General features: G+C 39.4%; 1 protein-coding gene across 1 annotated transcript in view; it reads left to right on the forward strand.

The window, feature by feature from the left end:
* The first annotated feature begins 1,951 nt into the window (after positions 1 to 1,951).
* Positions 1,952 to 27,315, forward strand: part of KCNIP4 (potassium voltage-gated channel interacting protein 4) — a 210,824-nt gene continuing 185,460 nt past the window's right edge. Inside the window, exon 1 of the mRNA XM_031686513.2 lies at positions 1,952 to 2,266. Coding sequence (XP_031542373.1) covers positions 2,155 to 2,266 — 112 coding nt within the window. The 5' untranslated portion in view covers positions 1,952 to 2,154. The remainder of the gene's footprint in view (positions 2,267 to 27,315) is intronic.

The following is a 27,315-nucleotide window of genomic DNA, read 5'->3' on the forward strand; positions in this document are numbered from 1 at the left end:
GGGCAACACCCGGGACTGGGCTCGGCCCTCCACAATCTCAGTTACCTCTCACATCTACCGTGAGAAGAAGGCAGCTGCATTCCCATCTTGAGTTTAGAAAAATGAGAATCAGAGATGGAGTGGTTTCCCTAGCTCACAAAACAAGCAATTGACAGAACCAGGACTTACCCCAAGTCTACCTGCCCTGAAACTTGTGTATGACATAGTAGTCCTACTGACAATGCCAGCTACCATTACTGATGGTCACCTCTATGAGGTCTCCTTCCCGTTGCCACCACCCACCTTTCCCCAGGTGGAGCTGACTTTCCCTTCTTGTGCTTCCATTGTACCCTCAAAGACATCTACTCAAGTGTTGGTGCATTTATTGGTCACATTTGAATTCATACCTGCCTCCTCTATTAACCTATAACTCCCTAAAGGATAGGTTTGAACATTATTTCCCATTTTATCATAATAAATGTTAGAGAATAACTGAATGAAAGAATGAATTTTCAATGCCTACCAAGCACTGTGGCAGCAGCTTTGACAAGTTGACCTCTTTGTGCTTCAGTTTCCTCTCTTATAAAATGAAGATGACCATAATTCCTATCACACAGAGCTGTGGGAGTAAGTTAATTGTTGATAAATCGCTCTAACATTGATGAGCACTTGGTAAGTGCTCAGAAAATGTTAACTGTTGTTACAACTACTCTTAGTTCCCAGAATTCCCTTCAGATGGAGACCTTTAATTAAAGCATTGAAGCATAATCACAATTTCACAAAGTAAGAACTGTTTTCAGAATGGTTAAGTGTCTCTCAAAAAAGAAAAAAAAAAAGAAAAATAGCACAGCAAGGAAGTAGCAGAACCAGGAAGTACCCACTGGGGTCTCAGACATTATTCGTAAGCCCTTACGTTTTTTAGTGAATTCCAGAGACTAAAAATCCCTTTGCATACAGGGTTCTAGTTGATGGTTTTCACCACCACTCTTCAGCACAGCAGAGACAACTGGCAGAGTAATTAAGCCAGTGTGATCCTGGCATAGCCCAGAATCCGTGACCGTTCCAGCAAGGCGGCCCAGGCTGCTCCATTTGGTTCTGAACTGAACGCCCCCTGCAATCTTTCAGAACAGCGCCATCCATGCTTTCCTGATAAGAACCTTCTAATTTAAGAATACAAACTCCAGAATCCTCTGAATCAGACTGTCCACAAAAGAGTGTTTTTAATAAGCACCCCAGGTGATTTTTATCATCATGGAAGTTTGTGAAACTTTCTTTTGAGACAGGCTTAAGCAAGAATTTAAGGGTATTAGTACCGCTCACCCTCCAGGGGGCAGTTACTGAACAGCAATGTTCTTACAAGGACTGGCTCTGCCCCACCCTCCTTCCATGTTTGTAAATATAAGGACTAAATCAATCTCCCTAATAATGCTCTCAATCAGGTACCAGCGGGGACCAGAACAGCCCCAGTGGAGCGGCAGGTGGGCGATGGCTTGGATGCTCCCGCTTGAAAAAGCCATTGCATCACGGATATTTTGCTTCTGCACTTTTCTCCCTAGAAAAGCTGCCTATGGGCTTCCACAGAGGCGTTTTTAAAGGCGCGATAGGCACCAGCCACCAAAATTGATTTTTCCCTAGCATCCCGAGAGCGAGCAGGTTGAGCTGTTTCGCGGAGCAGGCTCTGGGAGGAGAGAGCAGCTGCTGTGGCAAAAAGGGGACATTCGCGAGCTTCCCGGGCGGCAAACTAGCCAGCAGCCCGCACTGCCGAGCCCGGGGTTGCGTTGTCAGCGCGCCGAGCGCCGCTGTGCTCTCCAGGGCAAGTTTCCTGGGAGTGTCCCGCCTCTCCACGGACACAGCAAAGTCTCCAGTTCTCCAACAGATGTTTCCCCTGCAGCTCTAAGTCCGAGTACTCGCTGGCTGCAGCGCAGTGCCGAGGTCGGCGCGCTGCGGTTGAGGGACCCCCACCGGGCAAATGGCAGCATCAGTATGAGAGCCTGGACTTCAGCCCAGGTCGGTCCTCGCCCCGGGGAGCCACTGCTTTGCCCGGTACATCTTCGAGGAGCTGCTCACTTTTCCCCCTCGCGAGTCTTTGTTCCAAGCCAGATATTGCTCGGATTCTAATTAACTCCCTCCACTCCGAAGGGGTTCGGAGGCTGGGATGCGCTACCAGCCTGAAGGATGTTGACTCTCGAGTGGGAGTCGGAAGGACTGCAGACAGTGGGTATTGTTGTGATTATATGTGCGTCTCTGAAGCTGCTTCATTTGCTGGGACTGATTGATTTTTCGGAAGGTAAAGTGGTCGCTCCCATCTGTGCCGTTGGTCAGGTCTGGTTCAGAACCGGATACAGACGCTGTAGAAGTTGAGGAGGCTTAACACGCAAAGTAAAAGTTTTAAAATATGCATGCTTGACATGGAGCCGTCTAGCACGGGGCAGTTCATTGCTGTTTACTCAGATATTTGACATTGGGAAGGAAGGGATATTGTGCTGTTCTCTTTCTATTTGAAGCCTATTTGAGGTGATATGGGTTAAACACATTTTCAAGGCGGGAAGTTAGGATTCCATGCCGTGGAGAGATATTACAGGGTGCTGTTTTGCTTGTCAAGTTTCATGTTGGCTACCACGCCTTAGTGCCATTAGTAATTCCATCCTCTGGAGGGGGGCCCTGACTTGTAAGGGGAATATGTGCCTGCCTCATTAGTTAGGAGGTGCGGGGGTGGAGCTGAGTTATTGATTATGACATATAATTGGTAAACTTTTGATTTAAAATTGAGTTGATGAATGCTTAGCAAAAATGTGTTTTGAACACTTAATTTGCAAAAGTGTTTCATTTACATTTCCCAATGAGCCACTCTGTTCATTTATCTTGAGTGAAAACCCATATAAGCATAAGACAGCATTGCTGTTACCAGTATTTTATCTGTCTAATATAAATTTTACTACCCAAATCAATTCTATTATTCAAAGATTAGAGAGTTTTAAAAAAATTAATTAAATTTCCTTTAATAGCTTGATATATATTATATACACACATAATGAAATAATTTTTCTACTGAAATAGCATGCTTTGAATTATTTAAACCCTAATTATTTGATATCAATTCTATATCCAAGCTCTTCTTTCTTCTCAAGTGAAAGAATGGATTTCCTGAGACACTTGCTAATATTCATTCTGGATAAGGATATGATCTCTTACTGACAAGTTCTTTATGAATATTTACTTCTCACTTTGTGTGTAATGTAGAAAGATGATGAAAATATTTAAGCCTGCCTGCCCGTGCTTCTAATCTTTCTAACAGAGTTAAGGGGCTAAGACCTGATAGCTATGACATCACCCAAACTACATCCAATATACAGGTTGTTTCTGTTAATACGTTAATAATGGTCAGTGTATCTTACTTCCAGTAAGTTCTGCTTTCTAAAAGTGAGTTCATTATGTTCTACTGTTTAGACCAGTATGAGAACATAAGAAGTCCTCATCCAATCTTTATATCTTTTTTAGAAGTATCCTCAATCTGTGACAAGTTCTGCTGAGGCACACATGAGAATAATATTGTAATAGGATTAAGTAAAATCTCAGAAGATAGTTTCTTCTTTTTCTCATATCATGCAGTAATTTTATTTAACTATGGGAGTAATTTCATTTAACCCTACATTTTTCCTGGAAGGAAAACAATATATAAACAAATTTCTCCAAATGCTACTCAACCATTTTGCATTGTTTTGAGATTTCTGCCTTCATGCACCATTGGTGTCTTAACAAAACACAGATAAGATCATTTCGGTTTCTCTTGAATAGTTTGCCTCTGTTTCATTTTTTCTCCAAATTAGTTTTTATTCTCTGGAGTTGGTTGAACCATAGCCCCCCACTTCAATGTGCTATCTTCAAGATGGCTTGATTTCAAAGCTAGCTGAAGCAGTCTTGAAAGAAGAACCACCATGGGGATATTTGAGAAAGTCAACCTTCGTGGCCCTAGGAGAGCACATGGTTCTTTTATTGCCAGTGTTGGTAATGTTTAAAGTCAAATGTCCCAAGTTTGCCAAAGACCTCTGCAAATGACTCAGCTTTTATTCTCTAAGTTCTGTCTTATGTCACTTAAAGTTGAAGATTTTCAGACACCTTCAAATTTGAGTTCCAACAATACAAAAAGCAGAATTGTAAACCTAATTGCCCCAACTCAAATCACAGAATTTTCAGCTAGTCTGAAATGTCTTTCTTGGGACAGGTATCCATGTTCATATCCAGATAATCTCCATGACCATATATGAACCTCTGTCTTCATAGACACACATATACCGGTGGTGTGCCTATACGTTTAGAGAAGTTATGTAAAATGTCCGATAAGCTTGTCTTGGAGTAGATGAAGATGAGTCCAGAGGTAAGAAAGTGGAAGCAGAGGTACCAAGTTTGATTCAGTGTGTAAGCCTTGGTTGTGCTAAAATACAAAGATACAGGTTACCACCATGCATGTGGTATATTTACTTGACAAGTAGAAAAATGGGGAAAAACACATTTTTGTTCTGAAGTATATGTTTAAAAAAGCTGATCTAGTCCAACTGTCTCATTTTACGTAGGAGCCAACTGCAACCCAGAGATGGTAACTGACTTACCAGAACAGCACTAACTGGGAGCAGAGACAGCACCAAATGCAAAGACTGCGAATCCCATAACTGCTTTTCCTATCGCAACACACTTTTCATTTATTTCTCGTCCCTAATATTGGGAAAGAGAGTTAATGAAAACAGATGGGGAACTTCCTGAATTCCTGAACTGTCTACTAACATCCTATGAGATAGCTGAGGGAAATACATTCATAGGAAATAAGATTACACAGTATCCTACACAGCTTCTGGAAGGCTTTGATCCCAACCCAAGTGTAGGACCCAAGCATGGCATGTGAGCAAGCTAAACCAGACTACCAGCTTTATCACACGTGAGACTCAGGGTTAGAACAAAAGCAAACCAAGTGGTCTCCTGAGCCCCTTTCCTTCTCAGATTTGCACCAAGTTTTGACCATCTGTGACATATTCAATGTCCATGAATAGCTAGTCTGAGTAGAATCCAACAATGGGACCCAATAAAATCATGGGAATTCTAGCCTCGGCCTCCTATCTATGTTTTCTCAGACTGTGACAGTGTCCAAGCAGAAACAGAACTTAGACTTTTTGATCACCAGCCAAGTGGAAGTATAAGAAAGAAATCATTTACAGAGCAAGCCATAAAATATCAGATCATCAAGTCCTTCATCCTTTGTACCTGCAAATGATAAAAAGGCCAAAAAGGGCTATTCCAATGTAGATTGCAAAACATTTCCCTGAAATTGCACCACTTAGAAAATATGGCCGAGAGAAAGGCCAGAGAATTAGCTTTTCTTTTTGGTAAAGAAGCAAAGATGAGGCCCAGAGCAGAATCGTGAGCTTCTTTTAGGCAACACTGAACTTTTATACTGTCTTCAGAGGGCAGTGATTCTTCACTGGTGCCACTGTAGAGCATTTTCTCTAATAGGACTCTCTGCATTGATTAACTTAGAAAGTAGTCTGAGTGTTTGAATGAGCGTGTCTGTATTAGGGTCAGGGCAAAGCAGTGTTACCTTATTATTATCATCTACAACGGCCATTGAGAATTAGCCACAGATAGAAAAGGGTAAAGAGAAACATTTCTACTCTCACTTAGATTAGATTCTGATTTTAATAAAGCCTTATTTTAAAAAATAATTCTCTTTTAGTTGAAATTCAAGGTTCAGGAAGCAAAAGCAATTTGTAAAGAGGATTAAAATGACTAATGGGATTTTAATATAATGATTTGAGGTTTTCCAAATACCCACTCATTAATAAAGGGAATGAGGAAGAATACGCACAAGATTAATCTCATCATTTCACAGTTTTGCATGTAATCTATGTCTTATTGGATTCAAAATGTGTGCGGGGTCCTCTGTTAGGCATTGACCGGAATGGTGGTAAGGGACAAGATGAACATTAAAGGAATGTACCCTCAGGAAGCTTGCATTCTAGAAATGGAAACTAATTACCAAGCAAGACAGATTAACCACTGGGCATAAGCCCAGAAATGGCCTGTAGAGGCACAGATGGTGTGGAACATTCTGGAAAGGGCTCGAGGAAAGGCTTCATGGAGAAAAAAAAAACAAACAGTTGTACAGGACTTAACGGTGTAAGGAGTTCCCAGGTGGCAGAATGGGGAAATAATATTCTAGGCTGAGCAAAGAGCTTGAATTGTGACTCTGAGCCCTGACAGAGGGTACTTTTCGTGGAGAAACGCAGCGGCTTGTAGCACATGGGCATCAGAATGTTGAAATAATGTGGCTGAAGGGGCCTCCGGGGTGCCATGCCGAGAGGAGGTACTTGTTCCATCACCGATGAAGAGCCATTGACACAAAGTCTTCAACTTTGGGGGAGCAATGAACAGTATGGCAGCCCAGTGTTTTAGGTGGGCCAGTCTTGGAGTAGGTGAAGATGAGTCCAGAGGTAAGAGAGTGGAAGCAGAGGTACCAGTTATACTTCTGGAACAATTCAGGTGAGAGACAAGGGCAAAAATCCACAGATGGCCCTTCTTGACAAAATCTTTACTGTAAACTGTCAATTTCCAGTTTTTCCAGAAATTCATGTTTAGTATAATATCCTTGACCTGCACCTGTTCTGAAGTGGCTTTTTTTTTTTTTCAATTTCAGGGCAATGTTGTTTGGCTTTAAATAGAGTTCTTATGAGAAAAGAAAGATATCTGGGGCACACAGAGGTTGTAGCTGCAGATATAGTAGCTTTGTTTATGGTGGGGACTTTAAAATTCTGAAAAATATATCTGACATCTTGCAAGGTGTTCAATTATTTTGAACTTTTTTTTAACATTTTTTATTGATTTATAATCATTTTACAATGTTGTGTCAAATTCCAGTGTTCAGCACAATTTTTCAGTCATTCATGGACATATACACACTCATTGTCACATTTTTTTTCTCTGTGAGTTATCATAACATTTTGTGTATATTTCTCTGTGCTTGAACTTTTTAATTTTGGAAAATTTTACGCACAAAAAGTACAGGGAATAGTATAATGCGCTTTTATGTACCCATCATCCAGCTGCAATGATTAACCATACTTTGTTACTTGTTAAGCCCAAGTGGAAGAGACAGAAGTGATCAGAGATGACTCCCCAGAGGAGGTGGCTTCTAAGATGGGATTTTATGGATGAAGAGAAGTTTATCAATTTCATATGTCAGAAAGATGCTTGCACAAGTTCTATATGCAGGGCTCTAGGTGAGGTAATAACAACATAGGGACTTGGTATAAAATGTGGAAGTCCTGGAGCAACAAATAAAATGTGAAGGGGGAGTAATATAGTTCTGTTCCCTCTCCTTGATTATATAATGAACCTTGCCAGCTAGCGCAGTGCTTGGTATGTAGAACTCACTAAAAGAATTACGGCCTGAGTGTAATTTACTCCTGTGGAGTAGTCGTGCCAGTGCACACTGGTGCTGCAGGACTGAGATCCTCTAGGGCCTCTTTCAAGTTCCCAAAGTAGCCTGGAAACTGTTGATTAGTTGATTATGATTTGTTTTTACTCTTTCTTTTTTTTTTTTCTGCTAGTAAGATTTCACATCAAAATTCCCCTGCAAAGCAGAGATGCCCACACACCAAAGGCATCTGAGACAGCTGTTCATTAGAACCTTTTGGCCTTGGGCCATAATTTCAAATGAGACCTCCAGCAGTGAGCTGAAAAAGCCCAGCTTAGATGGACTTTAATTTGGCTGGGAAAGTAGACCTTTCAACTCCACAGCTAGAAAAAACAAATCTAGATGTCTAAGTGACATTGACCAAATACGCACTAAGCACCTACTATGTGAAGGGGAACAGAGGACAGGGGGCATTTGACTGTCTTTATGACATTTGCAAATTAGGTAAAGGCCAAACAGCTCATGAATAACTAATCCAAGATTAAAAAGCGTCTGGTGAGAGGGATCAAGAGCTTTAGAAAACACAAAGAGAAGAGCCATCCCATCCAGTTGGAAGATTTCAGGGAAGGCTGCATGAAGGTGGTGGCATTTGAAGTCTGATGAGTTGAGGGATCAAAAGACTTTGATAAGTAAAGACTAGAAGCTAAAAGAAGGAATTTTTAAGAAAAGCAGTTTCCTGAAGTAATTATTTGTGATCACATTTGTTCTAAAAATTCCATTAATTTAAGATATCATTAGTCCGTTTAAGTGTCTGTAATTAACTTGATAACATACTTGGAACTGACTAGTTTGGGGACTATTATTTTTCAGTTTTGCTTACTTTGGGAAGCCACTTCCTACCACAGGCTGGAGCAGAAAGCTGGAATCTTAGGAAGAATGAGGGTGGAGGGGTTGTACATTTCAATGATATCCAGCCAAAGATCATAAGGAACACACCTGTGGTCAAACAATTTGGCTTCTTTCCTTTTTGCAGAAAGGGAGAACACACACGATGGAGAACTGTGAGGCGTTTGGTAATGGAGTGTTAGAAAAGACTTACGGGTTTTGGACTTGTGTTAGGGGATTATGATTTAGGAAGCTGTGCTTTGTTCTGGGTTGAGTGAAGTCAAGAAGCCAGGGTAATTGGCTTAATAAATCTGATACAGACTTAAAAGACTGGACAGAGGCTAAAGCAGTAATTGGCAAAGAACAAGCTACATTAATGAGAATGGCAGATATTTGGTTGTTTTTGTGGTTTAAACAAATTTCATGTTTTGCCTTCTCTTGATGTGATTATGGTGTAATCTTGCTGTTATCTTGCTCAGTCGTAGGTATGGAGTGGTCTTGTCTGGTGTTGACATTCTGTGCCATTGTTTATATTCAACAGGAGAATGCTGAAGCCTCCCTCAGGATCTCTGGGCTGCTCTCCCTCCTCACACGACAAGGAGGAGGGCAGAGTCAAGTGAGGCAAGTTAGCTCTGACGTTAAGTCCTGACTCAGTAACTTTGAGCAAGTCACTTAACCTTCCTGATCTTGAGTTCCTTTTCCTGTAAAGTCAGGCTAACCAATCCCGCCTTTCAAGATTAGTAGGGAATAATACAAGTGAGAGATCTAGCTCAGGACTTGGAATACAAATAAAAGCTAATCAGTGCCTTGCTTGTAATTATGATGGGCTAAGATAACACGTTCAAATTCCTTGCATTATGTCAGTGGTTCTCAAGCTTTCTGTGTATCAGAATCACCTGGATGCATGTTAAAACACAGGTTGCTAGTTCCTGCTCTAAGCGTTTCAGATTCAACAGATCTAGGTTAGGGTCTGAGAATTTGCATTTCGAGTGATTTCTCACCGTGGCTTGGTGCTGCTGGTCCGGAGCACATTTCGAGAACCACTGACTTACACCACAAGTCTGAAAGTCCAGACCCACGACGTTCGTGGAGTTCTTTGGCACCTGTTGAGCATTATTCTAGAACCATTGTCAGTCAGCTTGTTCTATCGTATTTTAGCCTTTGTGGGTCATGCAGTCTAACTCCTCAACTTTGTTGTTGTGACACAAGACATGTTGAAATGAATGAATGTGACTGTGTTTCAATAAATGTTTATAGAGACTCAAAACTGAATTTCATACAGCTTTCTTGTTTCACAAAATATTATCTTTTTTAATCTTGAATCTTTTAATTTTAAAAAAATATTATTTTTTCAAACCATTGTATATGTCATACAACACAGCTGAAAGATCATACAAAAACAGGTAGCAGAGTGGATTTGACCTTTTGCTGTAATTTACCAACCCCCCGGACTAGAGTTGGCAACAAAGGAACCAGTTGAGAAGGGGTCTCAGGCTGGTGAGATGCTGCCTCTGGGAAACTTGTGCAGGTTTGTTGAGCCCTTAGTCTCACTGAGTGGATGGGGTGTCTAGTCCTTCTTTGGGGTTGATGGAATTGTCTGCCAAATTAGCAAGTGAGTTGAATTAGGATGTAGGTGTCTGTGCAATAAAATGTCTTCCCTTCCCCTAATTTCACAATTTCTAGGCCAATTTAGAGGGTTGCTATGTAGCTTAAGCCATTCATGTGATTGTGTTATGTAGTGAGTCAATACTGGAGCTAGACAGTTAGGGTCTCCCTTTCTTATTGATTTTTGTCTGGGTTTCATTGCCGCTTGCCTTTTTCATTGAGTTTATAAACTCTTGTGGGCTTATTAAAGACACATTTCAAATCTTCAAGGTAAACTGGTCTTTAGAGTATTGTGTTACATTGAGTCTTTTGGGTCAAGGACAAATACATTGGATCAACAAACTTTTTTGAAAAACGATAAAGTCACCTTAAGTCTAAATTCTCTTGAAAATGAAAAATATGTAAATAGTGAGTAAGTTCATATTCTTTGAAATGAGGCAGACCTGCAGTCAGTTCTTAGCTCTGTTTTTGATGGTCTACATTGTCTTGGAAAAGTTTATGACTACCTTGAACGTCAGTTCTCTCAAAAATGGGGAGAATAACAATAATCCTACCTCATAGGATTATTGTGAGAAATAAATTCAATGATATTTGTTAAAATCATGCTTAGCACAATGCCTGGAACCCCGAGCTTACCAAATATTTTATATTACTTATAGCGTTAGTGTCATTGCTGTCTTTGTTTTTCACTTCCATCATACTTCTTACTAAATATGGCCATTCATTCAATTATCCATGAAATAACGATTTTTAAAAGTGATCTGTGTACCAGGTGCTGTGCTTGGGGACTTAAAGGCACAGTTTTGGCTAAGAGGGATTTACATGCAGACAAATTGGTTTAGTAAATTTCCCTGGTTTCAAATTTGTACAGGGAGTAGTGGGACATAAGAAACTGACTATTTAGAAGATGGGGAACTTCAGAAAGGACTCATAGAGGTGACCTTTAAGCTAAATCTAAATGACTGTTCTAGCACTCAGCATCACACATCCTTGGGAACTACAGACAATTGATAAAACCTAATTTTGCATTTTCATGCAAAATGCATGTTGATCCCAGTTTCTAAGTCCTCACATTCTTCTCTTTTCTCCCACAATGCCTTCTCTTACCCAAATGCCACCCATATTTCCCCATTTCAACCCAGATCAAAATCTACCCTGTCTCTAATCCCACATTCTGTCCTTAATCTGAATTCAGTCAGTCCTGATGTATGTCGTACAGCATGTAACGGATAATAATAAGCCTTTGTGCACTGTTCCCCAAGCCATATAATTTGTGTCCATTCATTTTCCCCTCAGATAGTGGAAAGGGACCACTCTACCTCTGCACAGGGTGAATTTTCCCCAGGTTTCCACAGGGTCCAAAGCAGTACAAAGTATATCATGGAGGCTCAATAAATACATATCAGTGAGTGTCTCACTTCATCTTTGATGGCTTGTCCCTTTAAATCAATATACTTGTCTCATCTTAATCCCATCCCTTCCCATGTTCTTCCAACCTGACTTCATATTCTCAAAAGAGAAAACTTTTAAGACATAGCAACTGAGCTGATGCTCAAGGTTCTTCTGTTTCACTTATAAAATAACATCTCCATGTCCTTGCCTGTGATACAAAGGTCAGGATCAGACCAGTGCCTACTTGTCCAACATCATCTCTGGTCGTTTATCCTTCTATTTCCTTTTATTCCCAAATTCATGTTCCAGCAACACTCTACTGAAGTTCCCTGAGCATTTTGTGTCATCTCCAACTACCCAAATTTTGCACATACTGCTCTCTCTCTTAGAATGCCCTTCCCTCCTCATATTCCTGGAGACATCATTTCAACTTTAAGCTCTAAGTTCACATTCTTCCTTCTCTGGGAAGCATTTTTTGACTTCCTTGAGGCCTCTCTGCCTGTTCGCCACCCTCACCTGTGCCCATTTTATGTCCCATGGGTATCAAACTCATCATTTCCCAAGCACCCCGTGCTATTTCATGTGTCATGCCTTTGCCTGTACTGTCACTGTCCTTCCTTTAGAGTGAAATTCTCACTGGTCTTCACCTGATTAACTTCTTCTTATCCTTCAAGCTCAGATCAGGAACCATCTGTTCCAGAAAGCCTCCCTTGAACCACCTGGCTAGCTGAAGTGCCCATTGCTATTATCCCAGAGCACTCTATCTTAGCACTTCAGGTGACATTCAACTCTTGATTTCTGTGTTTTTCTCTTTCACTAAACTTCAAGCATCACATAGGTGGAGCACTTATCTCTATATCCTCAATGTCTTGTGGGTGAGTAGATGGATGGATAGATAATAGATAGGCAACTATATTAAGAGGTTCTGGTAATAAAGAGAGTTCCCATTACAGTCTTGAATTACTACAATGTTTAGACAATATAATGTTTTTCTAAGGCAGGGTTTCTCAGCTCAGCACTCCTGGCATTTTCGGCTGGGTAATTTTTTGTTGTGGGTGCTGTCCTATGCATGATAGGGCCATTGGGAGAATCCCAGGCTTCTACCTACTAAATGCTGGTAGTACCTTTCTCCAAACTGAGACAACCAAGTGTCCCCAGGCCCTGCTGAATCTCCCAGGGTGAAGGAGAACAGGCAAAATCACCTCCCACCACTTTGAGAACCACTGGGTTGAGGAATGATCAAACACAATTTGTAAATCTCTTTATAAACATATATTTATAAGTCATTAAACTGCATTTAAATGTGAAAAGATGATAGCATTGGAAACATGAGTTTCCAATTGCAAACATGAGTGGTAGGAAAAGGTATGCTTTTCCATTATTTAAGTAATAAACAGTCATTGTAAGAAGTTTATAAATATACAAAAAGAAAGAAATATGAATAAAACGCCCATATTCTCACCATTCAAAGAATAACCACCGGTAATATTTTTACTTATTTCCTTTCAGTTTTTTTCTACATGCAGATTTGTTCCTTTAAATTTCATAATATTACTGTATGTATAAAATTTTATGTAGGTTTAAATTCAACGGCAGAAATCTTTTTATATTAGATTGTAGATCCTTCATAAATATTTTAATGCCTATATTAGATTCTATAAATGTGTGTGATATAAATCACTTACCCTGATTGTAGAGCATGTAAGTTACTTGCATTTTGTCTAGCACTTGAAAAATCCTATAATAAAACCTTTGTATGTGAAGTTGCTTATATATTTAGAATTATATTCTTAGGATAGAGCTTTAGAAGAACAGTGAATGGAACAAGAGAATGGACCGTATCAAGTATCCTGACGTATATTTGAGATAAGATTGCTTTTCAGAGCAGTGGCACAAGTTTTCTTGCCCTGCTGTGATGTAGAGTCCAGTGGTTTGTCCTCACTGCTCTACCGCCATGTCCTGTTGATTAGGGGACATTTTTGAAGGTTGACCTTTTGAAGGTGGACACGAAAGACCATTTTGGCAAACTCAGTGGTAATTTTAAAACTGTGTGTTAGGGATGAGTTGCTAATGCCTTTTAAACCAACATGAAGAATCATAATTTTGTGAAGATGCAACGTTCACGTTGTAGCTTGAAGATGCTCTTCCTGTTCAGCTCTCTTGTCAATCAGGATGCCTCCCTTTGTGCAGTGATCTTCACCTCTTGTGAATCACCATGCCCATCTCAGCCATCAGGGCTGACGTTTAGTAGACATCAGCTTTTTTATTGAAAAGAAGACAGTTTTTCCCTAGATGAAGCAATTCCTGGGCCCAAATGGGTTTAGGAGGAAAGTTGGAATACATAAAATCATTGCTATTATTAAGAACTATTTCCTGAGCCTTACTTATATATGCATTTGCCTGAGATAAATTTAAATGGCAGGAAGGGAGAGTACTGTCTCTTTTTAGAGGTATGCCTGTGTTCATCTCAAGTGAAAATGTCGGGCATGTTGCTCCTGTGACAAAGTCTGGAACTAAGGATCAGAGATGCTTTGAGGAGGAAGGTGTGAAAGCCCGTCCAGTCAGACTCCCTCCTCTTACCTGCCATGAGGAAGTCCTGAGTTACACTGAGCCCCTCTGTGAACTAAGGGTAGTACTTGGCTGTAGGGACGGGACAGTACTGAGGTTGGGAGACGCTGAACCTTGAAAATAGACAGACATCGGGCAAATCCTACCCCTGAAATACGCTGACTGTGGGTCCTATGCAAATCACCGAAACTCTTGTACCTCAGTTTCCTCAGACATTAGATGGAGATCATCAAAATGCCAAACTCATAGATCTCCAAACTTGTAGAGTGATTTTTGAGACATAGAATAATTTTGAGAGAAGGCAACACACCATATTGTAACTCAAATTTTCTAATGATTACTTCAGTCTCCTCTTCTTGCATAAGTGCTAGTAGGACGATCCCAGGCGTTGTGAACAGAGCTGCCAAAACCATAATTTTCTTTATGCCGATTCTGAACACTTTGTGTTGCAGCTTACACTAGGCTGGGTTCTGCACGTGTCAGATAGCCCATAGGTATTTTGTATACCCACTTTTATTGATGAAGAAATGTGTACAAAGGGGCTAAGGAACTTGTTTCACTTTTAGGTAACCAGACGGCAGAATTAAAATCGGCCACAGGCTTCAGAAGCTAGAACTGATGTTTTCTCCACTCTAACCTTCCTTAAAGTTTTATTGTTTGTTTGTTTTCTAAATCTCTACACGTGAAGAAATACTGTAAGGCTCCTGGATTAGTAAGGTCAAGGTAATATATTGGGGGCAGGTACTTTCCCAGACATCCATTTGAATAGAATTAAGTACATGAGTGGCTTTATATCTCAGTAAACTCATGGTTATTAATGAGTTGGTCACAGAAAGTCTCTATTATGAATAAACAGGAGAATATTGAAGACCTGGCAACAATGAAGTAAATTGGTGACATGATTCCAAATTTAAACAAATTACAGGGGAAAATGGATAATGATAAAATAATTCGAAGCCAGAAGCACCTGAACAAACACCCAAATCCCACATCTGTCTTCACTATATTCAGCAATTCCTAAATATCACTGATGCATTGAAGAGAAATTAGCAGACGCTGTTAAACATCACCTGAGTGAAAAGCAGAATTAACTCCTTCCTGTTATTTATTGCAAACGTTCAAGGAGACACAGAGGGAATTGATTAGCCAAATGCATTCCTTCATGACAACAGAGGTTCTAGAGCGAAAACTCTTGGAGAATGGACCTCATTACAAGTTTACACATAAGCTGTGTGTCCCTAACAAGATTTTATACTAAAAATACAATGCTCAAAATAGTAAACTGTCTTCCGCGTTGCTGTGTATTTCTTCCAGAATACACAACAATAAAACTAACATATAGGTTAGCATTTTGTGGGTGTATTCAAGGGAAATGCAAAATCAGCAGGGAAATTCTGGAGCTGCAAAATCTTTGTAAAGTTCCCAGTTGACCTGCCTACCTATTTCAGATACACATATTTTCCAATAATAAGAACTGTTCTTTCCAATGGCTGACTAAGGTGACTCCAGAAATTATTCCATGAAGACGAGACTCCTCACCCTACCACATTCCAGAGGGACCTGATTATGTCTTTTCTTTAGGGAACAATTTAAACCCTGGAATAATTATTTAAGGAAAGCCTGTCAGCTCCTGTCAGGCTGGGAAAGGAGGACAGGTTTTCAAGTGGACAAGGGTTACTGGAGACCATGTGCCATGACATCTATGCCATGTCACCTCCTCTTCGAGAACTGTCACTCATTTCATTGTAAATGGTGCCATTAGTGGTATTTCCTTATAGTACCGTGTTCTTCGCCTGGGACTTGGCTTATGTTCTGCACAGTAAGGCACAGACAGCCTACTGATGCATCAAGTGCATTATGGTTCTGAGGCCAGTGCCGGATATAGGCAGGGGTGTAGGCTAGGAATTGACTAACTCTGGCCATCCTTTCCTTGCTTTGCTTCTTTGTGTACCTTCTCCTAAATATGATTGAGTGCTGACCATATTCAAAACTATGCTGGGGAAGGGTAGATGCAAACCCCAGGTGGAGAGGTAAAACTTAATGACATTCCAACTTCCTTCTCTCTACCTTCTCTTCTACCTTTGGTTATAGGATTATTTTCAACTGGTCTTTGAAACAGAGTAAAGAAATGAGAGATTTCCTCCTCCAGAATCCATATGCCGCTAGAGAATACTGATGTAATGTGCCTTCTAATTAAAATCATCTTCCCCAGACATTTTCTAATATAATGATAAATGCCTTACCCCATAAGATACTACTTGCTCCATATTAGCTCTGTTTGTCCTTCAAAGGCTAGAAAAGTTGGTTAAAAGAAAAAATCCAAAGGGATATTTTTATGGAGATTTTAAAAAACCGTATTTCTGCCACATTCCTACCAAAAAACACATTTAAAAAGCTGGCATGCATTTTGTTTATGTTAAAGAAACAGGATGATGCTTAGTGAGCTGCTTACCAAAGGGCAGGAAATCATCTTGCCCGACTTCCCCAGCACTCACGGCATGTGCACCCCTGGCAGATTCTGCCTCCCTGAAATTACCTGCCTTCTCCCTTCCATCCAGGTGAGTCAAGGCTGTCTTTAAAGTCGAGCCCATTCTCTTTTCATTTCTTTAATCTCCTCTTTCCTTATGACTTTTACTGTACAAAATGCCACTCTCCTATTCTCTTCTTTTTAATAAAAGTTTCTTGAGCGCAGGAAGCATGTGCTCATATTTATTATCCACAGCACATACAGCATCTTTCCTAGTGCATGCAGGCTTTCCTCAATGCATCATTGCTGTTTAATGTGGAGGAATACATATAGCAGAGTTACATAGTTCCTTGAAAAAAATCAAATTCTTGAGTAATGGGGATACTATTTCATAAAAGAAACAATTCATAATGGTACTTTCTTACTTATAAATCACTATGCTATGTATGCCCATTTTGTTTTTGCCTCAGATTTACAAAGAGATCATTTCCTTTATCATTTTATCATTTACAGATGAATAAACTGAAGGTTAGAGAAATGAAATGACCCCCCAATATTGTTCTGTCAGCGTATTCTAACTAAATGTTTATGCTTTATTGTAAGTCCAGATCAGGTGGATAATAGATGAGTTCAGCGACACTTTAGAGATTTGAGTAAACATCCTAATGCTGAGATTGGGAGTCAGTCATATATCATAATTTATCTATACATTTTTAAGTAATTTTCAACAGTTCAACATGTGATTTGGATAGTATGAATTTTTACTTTTAGTTTCCTTTTGTTTGCTACTGAATGAATAAAATGATAAAAGAAATAAAACTTTTTAGGTTTATTTTTAAATAAAATGGTACAAATGTATCTTGTCGGTTTCAACGTTTGGATCGATGACCACCATTGCTACTCTGAAGCCTACATAGATATCTAACAGTAGCCCTTATTCTGACTCTGAAGGTTTTGAAAGGAGCCAGACAGCATCCCTTTTTTTACCCCCAGTTTGTTCTGAAGGAATAAGAACTAAGATGAAATAGTGGGAGACGGAGGATGCAGTGTGTTAATATGATCTGTTAATGAAAGAAACCAGGTCGGAGGCTGAGCCCAGTGTGAGAGCCACGTGGTCCTGCTGACTGGTCCAGAATTAGGCAGACTCGGGACTCTCAGTCGGAGGTGATGCTGCCCTGGATGGACCCCCAGCACACAGCATGGGTAGGATGGTGCTGCCTCGGGAGACTCAGGCTTGGAAGAGCACAGGAGGGTCCTGCTTCTTGTTGGCAGTTTGCTTTCAGAATGACAAAAGAGAGAAATTAAGCAGAGCGGGGAAGTTATCCTTTTCAAATTTACTAATCAGTTTAATCATTTCTCCCCAAGGAGGGAGAAAATGAGGGTCAAGTGATGCCAGGGTGGTTTAGGGAGGATGCGTTGTCATAGAAACCAAAAGGTGGGAAAAGGATACTTTTGCCTAACACTGACCTTTTGATAATCTCCAGATAAAAGTGCTAGCTGTGTGGGTTAAAGCTCACATGGACTGTTAATTATAAAGCCACTGCTAGTCAAAGCGTGTGAAAATATCCGTGAGCTTGTGTGCAGTGCATTAATATTTCCTCAGTAGAAGTGGATTTTTTTGTTTCTTTGTTTTCATTGCATTCCAGGGACCATTGTTTTCCATCTGGGGACCCCTGGGGCCCGAATATCCGGGGTGCTCGATTCTCATGCAGATTCCCTGGTTCTATTTTCACATTCACATCTTGGGACTGGACCTAGCATTTTGCATTTTTTAATAAGCACCCAGGTGATTACAAGGCAATTTAAGTTTATGTAACAGTAATGGAAATCTGAGTTACTGAAGTCAATTTCCATTAAAAAAACAAAACAAAACAAAACAAAACAAAATTCTGCGTATGTTCCAAATGTACACTGTTCGTTCATTTTCAGCAGTAGTTTGAATTGTTGTCTCTGATGAGTTTTGGAACTCTCATTTTCACTGGAGATCAATTTATTTATTTCTCAAAACCATAGCGCCTTTCAAACTCTCAGAAATTGAGCCTTTATGCACAAAGAGGATTTTGTGTAGTCTGGTGGAACACGGGGGCAGAGCCTTGATGAAGTTGAATACTTCTTTAGTTTAGGGATATTTTCTTTATTTGAGCTTTCAGAGATTTTTCTAAACATTCCCTTTGCTTATTAAATGATCCCAAATGTAAAAATAATTTGTTCCCTTGAATTTTAGATTGGCCTTGGGAATTATTATTGAAAAACTAGTAAACATAAACTCAATTTTTACTGAATTCTTAAGTTCTATTTTATTTTTTCTTGAGCCCTAATATTTTTTGGCCTGAGAAATTCATTGCTATTTATAGAGTAGAAAAGCAATGAAAAAATATTCCTCAATACTCAACATTTATTACATAGGCCAATGTTTAAGGACATTTCTTTCCCATGACATAAGTTAAACAAAAGAAGAACAGTCTCTTTTCAGAAATACAAAAACTCTTTGACACATATGTTTCATAAACATTGTCTCGGTCCTTTAGCTGCTATAACAAATGACCGTAGACTGGGTGGCTGAAACAACAAATGTTATTCTTATCGTTCTGGAGGCTGGACGTCTGAGATTAGGGCACCAGCATGGTCAGTTTCTGTAAGAACCCTCTTCCTGGTGGCAGGCTGACGGCTTCTCACTGTATCCTCTCATGGTGGGAAAAGAGCTGCCTCGCTATCTGCCCTCTTCTTATAAGTGCACCAGCCCCATTCATGAGGGTTCCACCCTCATGACCTAACTACTTCCCAAAGGCCCACATGCAAATACCATCAAGTTGGGATTACAGTTTCAACCTATAAATTTGGGGGACTACAAGCATTCAGTCACATGTGATCAAAAATCTCAGAAGTCTCCATGGGACCTTCCCTGATCTTCCCATTTAAAACTGCATGCCTCCTACCATTTCTTCCAGGACATCTGACCCCTCTTCTGTTTCATGTGTCCCCAATGTACGTCTTTATTTTCTAATAGACTTTAATTTGCTTATGGTCTGTTTAGTTGTTTATACTTCTGGGTAGTTCGCTACTGGATTCCTAGTCCTGAAAATAGTGCCAGAAGTTTGTAGTGCTCAGTCCTAGTTTGAACGAACAAATCCATTCCGGTCAGAGTTTTCAGTGGGTTGTAGCTACATGGGGTCCTTCTCAGGAAGAGGGGGTTGCTTTGCGTGAATCCCCATTCCCTGCACATATACCTGGGTTCGCACACCCTGTGCATATAATGAAATCTTTTCTGGGTAAAAAATTCACTACCAAACAGGTGTACATAGGAGACAGAACAGAAACCAGTACCTAGTGTCTCTAGGACCAGCAGAACACAGGAGAGTCAGCTAATGAGGTTTTCAGTGAATGAGAAGAACAGATTCTTTATTGCTTCCCAGGCTGTACCTAATTTTGTCAAAATGTTTCTGAAGAAAGTCATTTAATACAAACCTAGCCAACTGTAGCCACTATTCCTTGCCTGAATTCTGTTTTAGAACTCTGTAGGGTAGAAATATCTTTACAAATGGTCTTGACTTCTTATAAAATATTTTAGGGAAATTAAGTGGAAGCTCGTTGAAGAAACTCTGATTTGGAATAAGGGGGCATTCAAGCTCAGTCTCTGCACACATGCTTTCATTATATGTGCACCTATTTCTTCAGAATTATTTGAAGAGCTGACAAAGAACCTTGCAAAAGTAAAAGTAAACACTTTAGACGTGGATATTTGTTATGGAATTTCTTCTTCTTTTTTATGCACAATCACAATGCATGTACTATATGCCTGACATTAAGCAAGACATTTAATCCTTGCGATAACACAACAGAGTAGATATTCCTATTTTCCTCACTTTACAGATGTTTTTAAGGATTATACCCAAAGTTGGACAGCTGTGGAACCTGTGTTTGAGCACAGGCTGTCTGGTTGAATAGCCCATTTTTAACAACCATGTACTGATTCCATTAATGATACAGTTTCCTTCCTTTCAGAGTTCAATTTGGGAAGAGATACATAAAGAGAAACATCATAAAGTGTGATGGAAGTGGTGTGATAAAAACAAAGACAAAGCAACAAACTGTGTTTACTGGGGCTGAAGAAAGCTTCAAAGAGAGATAGCATCATGGGCTTTGAGGGATGACTAGGAGTTTTTCAGGTAAAGGAGGAAGATAAAGACTGAAGATAGAAGGAGGAAGAACTTTAATAAATCAGTCTTCTTTATGAGTTAGCTTATACTAGTTTTCAACAATTCTCATCCAAACTCTTTCTTGCAGATACAATTTGAGCATTGTAGAACTAAACCTTAACCTATGTCCATTTGTATATAAGCCTATAAGTCACTGCCTAAAACCACAAGTTAAATGCTAAGTGTATATCATTATAGGGTAGCCATTGTGAAAACAGAAGACAGTGAACACATACTGCTAAATATAATTAACTTAAAATTACGGAAGTTACTATGGCCACCTATTGTCAGAAGCCAAGATATGAACCATGACATCCATTTGCTCTTGTGACTGTCCTCTTATGCTGTTCTTGAATAATGGCTTTAGTGTACATGAAAAATATCTTATTTTAAACCTTTCTTCCCTCTTCAGTGCTATCAGCTAAACTCCCTACAGCAGGCAGTAAATGGAATCTTTTCCCTCTGGCCAAAGTCATCATTTAGAGATTTCTATAGACCTACTGATTTTGACATGTTCCATGGTGGTTGGATTTCAGTTTTGCCTGGCATCCCACAGCTGTGAAGGATTAATCCCCAGCACTGTACCCAAGCAATGTTAATCTTTTCATAGGCTGTGCTTGTCCATCACTTTCCTCCTCTAATAAGAAGGTGTCTGCAACTGCTGATAGTCATGCTGGTGAAAATCAACGTACCTCGTCCAGACGCTGTTTGATGTCAAAGACACAGAGCAGGACTGAGTGCTCTAATGCTTCTTGTCGGCCACAGATACTGGGCTAATTCAGCTTACATTATTTTAGAGGTATGCCTGGCTCCCAAATAGCTCTATTGAAGTGGTCCTGTAATAAACCTCTAAGAAAGATACCACTGCTTACTTCTGCAATTAAGTGGCATTTAGGAAATGATCAGTCCAAAGTCTTCCTTTCTCTCTCAATTTAGTTGATACATCCACTGAAATCTGCTTGAAGGAAAACCACACTGCCTGTGTCTCCTTCATCAGTTTTTATTAATGGAGTAATACGAAAACAGTCTGCACTTATTCTTGCCTCCAGAGGAACTTGTAACTTCCTACTCAGTAGTGCCAAGTTGTTAGGAAGGGCAGGGAATCTCTAATGCCCTTTGAATTTAGTAGAAATCTTCCTTTTCCGTGCATTTCTCCATTAAGCACCTTATTTTCCACAGGAATGAGTGTGGTGGTAGGTTTCACAGGTGTCACACTGGATCTGTGTTCTGGGGAAAAAGTTCACTGGCCATTAGGAACCCCGCCTACCATGTCCTCTGGACCGTGAAAGTGACTCTCCTCAATCTGGTAAATGCCACGTGAACCCTTCCTACAACACATCCATTAGGACACTTCCCTTAAACGCCTACTGAGAAAGGTTAGTTACTAAGGAAACCGGAGGCCCAGGTAGTAGCAATTTGTGATAGGCTGATGAAATGTACAAATGTAATTCTTGCCTGGCTCAGGGATTAAGAATCCTAGTTTTCTCAGAAGATAAAACTGAGACACATTGTGCAAGCATTCTCTTAAGATAATCTCTGGCAAACACTGGCCTCCCTTCTTTCATCCTATGCAGGCTACACCCTGAAATGATTTGAAGCCAGAAATCATAGAATACCATGAGAATTTGAGAATAGCCAGCAATATCTCCTAGGCCATATGCAAATCCAACCATTACTTTTAGATAATTCTATATCCTGTTTGGTGATTTAATTATAGTTATTAATATTATTGATATACAGGGTAAGTAGTGGATTTTCAATGACTACAATCATACCCTAAAGGGCTTCCATATACATCTCATTATGTCTCCAAAACCCTTTATGGCAGGAAAGGCATGGATCATTATTCCGTATCTGAAGATCAAGGGCACTGAAGGTCATGGGCAAGAGTGTACAAAACCTGCTCTGGGTCATGTAGTTGGTTGGTGAGGAGACAAGTGGCCCAGCAGCAAAGCATGGGCTTTGAATCCAGACAAACCTAATTCATTCTCACTCTCATTCTTGCTCGCTCTCTGTCGCTGTCTCTTTCTTTCTCTCTCTCTCTCCCTTTCTTTCTTTCTCTCTCCCTTTCTTTCTTTTTTTCTTTCTCTTTCTCTTCCTTTCTTTTAAAAACTGAAGCACTGTTAATAAACATAAACATACATCAGAATTATTGTGCGGTTTAGGTGAATGCTAATATATATAAAATGCTTTTAATATTATAGGTGCTATGCAAATGTTAGTAATTATTTCTGTTATTCTGACTTCTCTTAAGTGCTTTTTTCACCATATCATTCATTCTACTCAGTTCTAGGAAAAACTGTCTTCTCAAGTGCCATATAAATTTATATGTAGTAGGCACTGTTTTTTTTAACAGGTACAATGGTTTACTTCTTGTTTTTGCTGCTAGGAAGCTGAGTGTCAAATTTAAAACCCATTCATATGACTAGACTAAAAGAATTATAATACATTTCTTTATATTTTTGACTCATCTCTCAATTTTAATCTGTTACTTTATTCTCCTACAGTGAATATACATTTTTGAACATCACCTCCAAGGTGGTGGGGAAAAATAACACAACAATAACTACATAACAATAATGATGAAGTCAGAGCAAACTTTAAAAGAAAAGTACTCTGAATTTTTATCCATTTGACTCCTTATGGAGGTAAAAGTTTATTTGCTTTTAAACGTAGTTTAAGTAAATAATAGCCAATACTTACTGAATTCCTGTGTAATACACGGCACATCATGGTTCACTGAGAATGTGAAAGCAGATCCTTAACAAAAAGTTTATCATTAAATTTAGACCTGTATAAACATGTGTAGACATGTACAGACATGAAGCGTTAGATGTCTGAAGCTGAACAAGTATCAAAAAGACGAAGAAACATGGCACAAGAGCTGGTCATATATGAAAGGAGTTTTCCTGAGAAATAAAAATGTAAACCCTTAGTTTACCTCCTTCATTCCATTCAAAGTGTAAGCACCCAAATTTGTACAATATTCTTCCTCTGTTCTCTCTGGTAAGATTGGAATAATGAAAGGAGGATGTAACTGTATTTAGAATAAGAAATGAGTGTCCTTTCATAGATGTATGAATTTAGGCAATTTCTCCTTAATGGTCCTCAGCTTCTGTATTTGTAAAAGGAAATTAGGAACCCTAAAATTTCCTTAAGCCACGAGGTGCCTATCTCAGAAGTAGCTTCAAATCACCTCTCTCTCTCAAGTGATCAATATATTTACTCAAGAAAAATATGATTTCACTTTATGCGAAAGAAAGCTGCAGAGTAGATGATAAGCAGATTTTAAAAATTTCTTGGATGACTAACTATTTAAAGAGACGTGGTGGAAAATCTTTTCCCCAAGTGTAAAGATTGCTAGAGATGGAAGTGGCCTGGCATTTCCCTCATTTTACAGATGAGGGACCTGGGGCTCAGAGGGATGGAGGGAACTGTGCAAAAGCAGACTCTTAGCTGCAGATTTGGTGGTTGAAGTCTTTCAATGCGTATCATTATACTAGTATCTGTTCACAAGAATCTATTTTCTAGATAAGAGGGAAGTAGAAACCTGTTCCTGGTTTTGCGCGGACTTCACATTAAAAGCTATTTGAAGCGACAAAGGCGGTAAAGATCAGGGTTCAATTACAAACAACGGGAATATTGTATCAGATTTAAGAAGAAAGGATTTTAGTACCAGGTGTTACATGGCTTACAAACTAGTTAGAAGGGCTCAAGGAGCAAGATGTAAGAGGGGTTTCTAGGAACAACTCTCAGCTCCCAGACTCACCCCACCTCTGCCATGGTCAGCATAGCTGACCACTGCAACATGGGACCCCATATCCAGGAGCTGTGATCACAGAGCCATGCTGTTTCTACCCCAGCCCTGCGTCTCTCCTCTCTGTTCCTAATTCAAGTGGAGCTGAAATACAGATCTCTAGCTGCAAGGGAGTCTGGAGAAGATACTGTTTAACTTTCCTGTCTCTGCAACAAAGAGTGACTGTGACTCTACAGAAGGAGCTTGAAGTAGATGTTAAATGAGGCAATCTAGACCATCTGCCAAGAATCCAAGAAAGTGGTAAGCGATAGGATTAGTGGATCCAAACCATATCATGTGAGGAATAATGTAAGACAGGGGTGACAAATAGATTTCATCTTACCAGCCAACTCTAGCTAATTGGCTGCCAAAGACATAGAATTGAGAAAGATTTGAGGGCTGCGTCTTGGCCCAGCAGCATAAAGCCTGATGGCTGATTAGTGATGTCTGCCGGAAGGATGGGCGTGAGGCAGTCAGAGTCCTATGAATGCCACATACATCCTGTAAGTCAGTTGCTGCCTGACTAGCATGGTTGACCAATTACTCCACAATGCCTGTGGTACTCTCGATGTTTCTGTCATCGCTATTTAATTTTATCTTGATTGACTTCTTTACATTATCATGATGATCATGCCATATTGAATAAAAGCAAACTATAAATTATTTGAGGATTTAATCATCTCTACACCCTGCACAGTACTTGAATATACATTAAATTAGTATCTATTGGTTTTAAAACCTCAACCATTCCATCAAAAAACATTAATTCAGTGTTCAGTTTGCACAAAATATCATATGTCATGCTCTCAGGCTTAGTGAAATGCAAGTTTTTAAGAGATCTTCCCCACTGAGCCTCCTTTAGAGAAAGAGTGTGTTTTGTCCATGTGTACAGAATCCTAAGTCAATTTGGAGCAACTTAGACAGTGGACTTGTTTATGGACTGTGGACTCAATTTATTATTTGGAGCTTATCAGATTTTTATGTTCTTTTTACCATTTTTTATCTTGAGCACTTGTGTTCACTTGAGCTGAAATTTGTTCATAAATATAGCTTTGCTCTGAGAGTATGCAGACACACATCACATCAACGGATGTGCATAGACCTTTGAAATGGGGATGTCGAGTTATGATTTCTGCATGTTTTCCTTAAATCCTGCACAAAAGGTTGTCTGTTTCTTGAGAAAAACACAGGGAAATGTTCCATGTGACTCTACCTGCTGACCTGCATGACCCACTCTATACAAAGCAGAGACTAAATCACACTTCCAGGAGAGAAAGAATCTGGGCTGACCCATTTTTGGTGACATAATGACTTACTCTCTTTTGATGACTCTTCATGAAGAAGACCAGATTTGGGAGTTCACTGATAAGATTAGATTGAGCATGTGTGGATGTGGATATTAGAGCTGGATCCTCATTAACACCACCCATTCATTCTGTCAATTACACTATATTTATTGTTACATAATGTGTTTATTATTTTCTATGTGCTTTGCGAGGTCCCCGTAATATGGAGGTCTAAAGTTGCATCTGGTCATTAGGGGTCAAACAGACAAGGGGGAAGTGCAGTAAGTTCTGCACAAGCCATTATGAGGATCCCTGAGGAGAGACACTGAAGCCCTGGGGGTGGAAAACAGGAGGAAGGTAACTCACGCTTCATTGGCTGAAAAGAAAGACCTTTGAGTCAAACAGACAAAGATTCAAATCCATACCTCATCATTTGACAACTTTGTAACCTTGGCAAGTTACACAAGTTCAGGGTCCTCATCCCTTAGGATTGCTGTGATATTAAATGAGTAATTAATTTTTTGATCTAATATAAAATTATTAGGACAGAGCAAAAGATATGCCTTCTATTATAAATTAATTCTAAGTGGGAAAACAATCTCAGTATTTCTGAACTTCATATGATTTTTTATAGCTGTTAAATATAGGGGCTCTGATTTACTTAAATTTACCAGAATTTACTTCTTGTCAAGGCTTCTATTACTAGATAGTAAAATTCTATATTTTTAAGGTGGTGGCCAGGAAAGAATAAATAATAACTTTAGTACTTTATATTGTGATAATTGAATTCTTAAGTAATGACATCACTGTCACTGTATAAAGGAGTTTTGAGATGGCAATGAGGATGTAATTCTAAATTTGAATAATAAAAGTAAATGCACTTTGTTCCTTGAATCCATGAAAATGCTTAGTCATAATCTCCCTTTGTTTTTTTTGTTTTTTTGTTTTTGTTCTTTGTGAATCACTGTCATTTTGAGGGGAAAAAAAACACCTTGAAATAACTTATGGCTAAAACACTTAAGTTTATCATTTCAGTCTCTTCTACTGTGAAATTTGTCATAGAGAAATAATAAAAGCATATGTTTTTCCTTTTTTCTTATTAAGAAGTATGTTTATAGTACAGCCAGATTGTTCATTAATAATCATTCATTTACACCTATTTATAAAATGTGCACTCTGTACCAGGCACCCTATCACCCAGAGGAATGTAATAGTGAGCAAAGCTTGTGTTTATTACTGATGCTGTAGGAGAGCCAAATTCGCTTTTTAACACATTTCATTTATACTTTAATACAGGAAGGAAAGAAAGAAAGAAACCTGGGTCCTTCTGAGTATACACTTTTGATTGCTCAGTTTCCAAGTCCATTGTCCTATCTTCAACCACTTAAGTAAGCCCAGATTTTTCTCCTCCCGTGTTCTTGCTTCTTCCATCAGGAAAGTAAACTCATTAACTCAGTAAAACACAGTATTGCAGGCCCAACACTCAGATGAATAGAATGTGTTGTTAATCTGGTTTCAATTACATTGAAACTTTATTACCTTTAAACAGTGGTAAGTGATGCCTCTTCAAGAAGGTGTATGAGTGAGTTTGTGGGAAAGAGAGAAGAGAGCGTTAGTATTTAGTCTTCTGTTTGGAAGGAAACTGCTTGACCAGAAGCTGCTAGTTCTCATTTGAGACTTAAAAAAAAAATCATATCCTTAATCATTTCTAGATAATCAAAGTTCTCTCCTCAGTATTA

This window comes from Vicugna pacos, chromosome 2, assembly GCF_048564905.1.
Source record: "Vicugna pacos chromosome 2, VicPac4, whole genome shotgun sequence".
NCBI lineage: Eukaryota > Metazoa > Chordata > Mammalia > Artiodactyla > Camelidae > Vicugna > Vicugna pacos.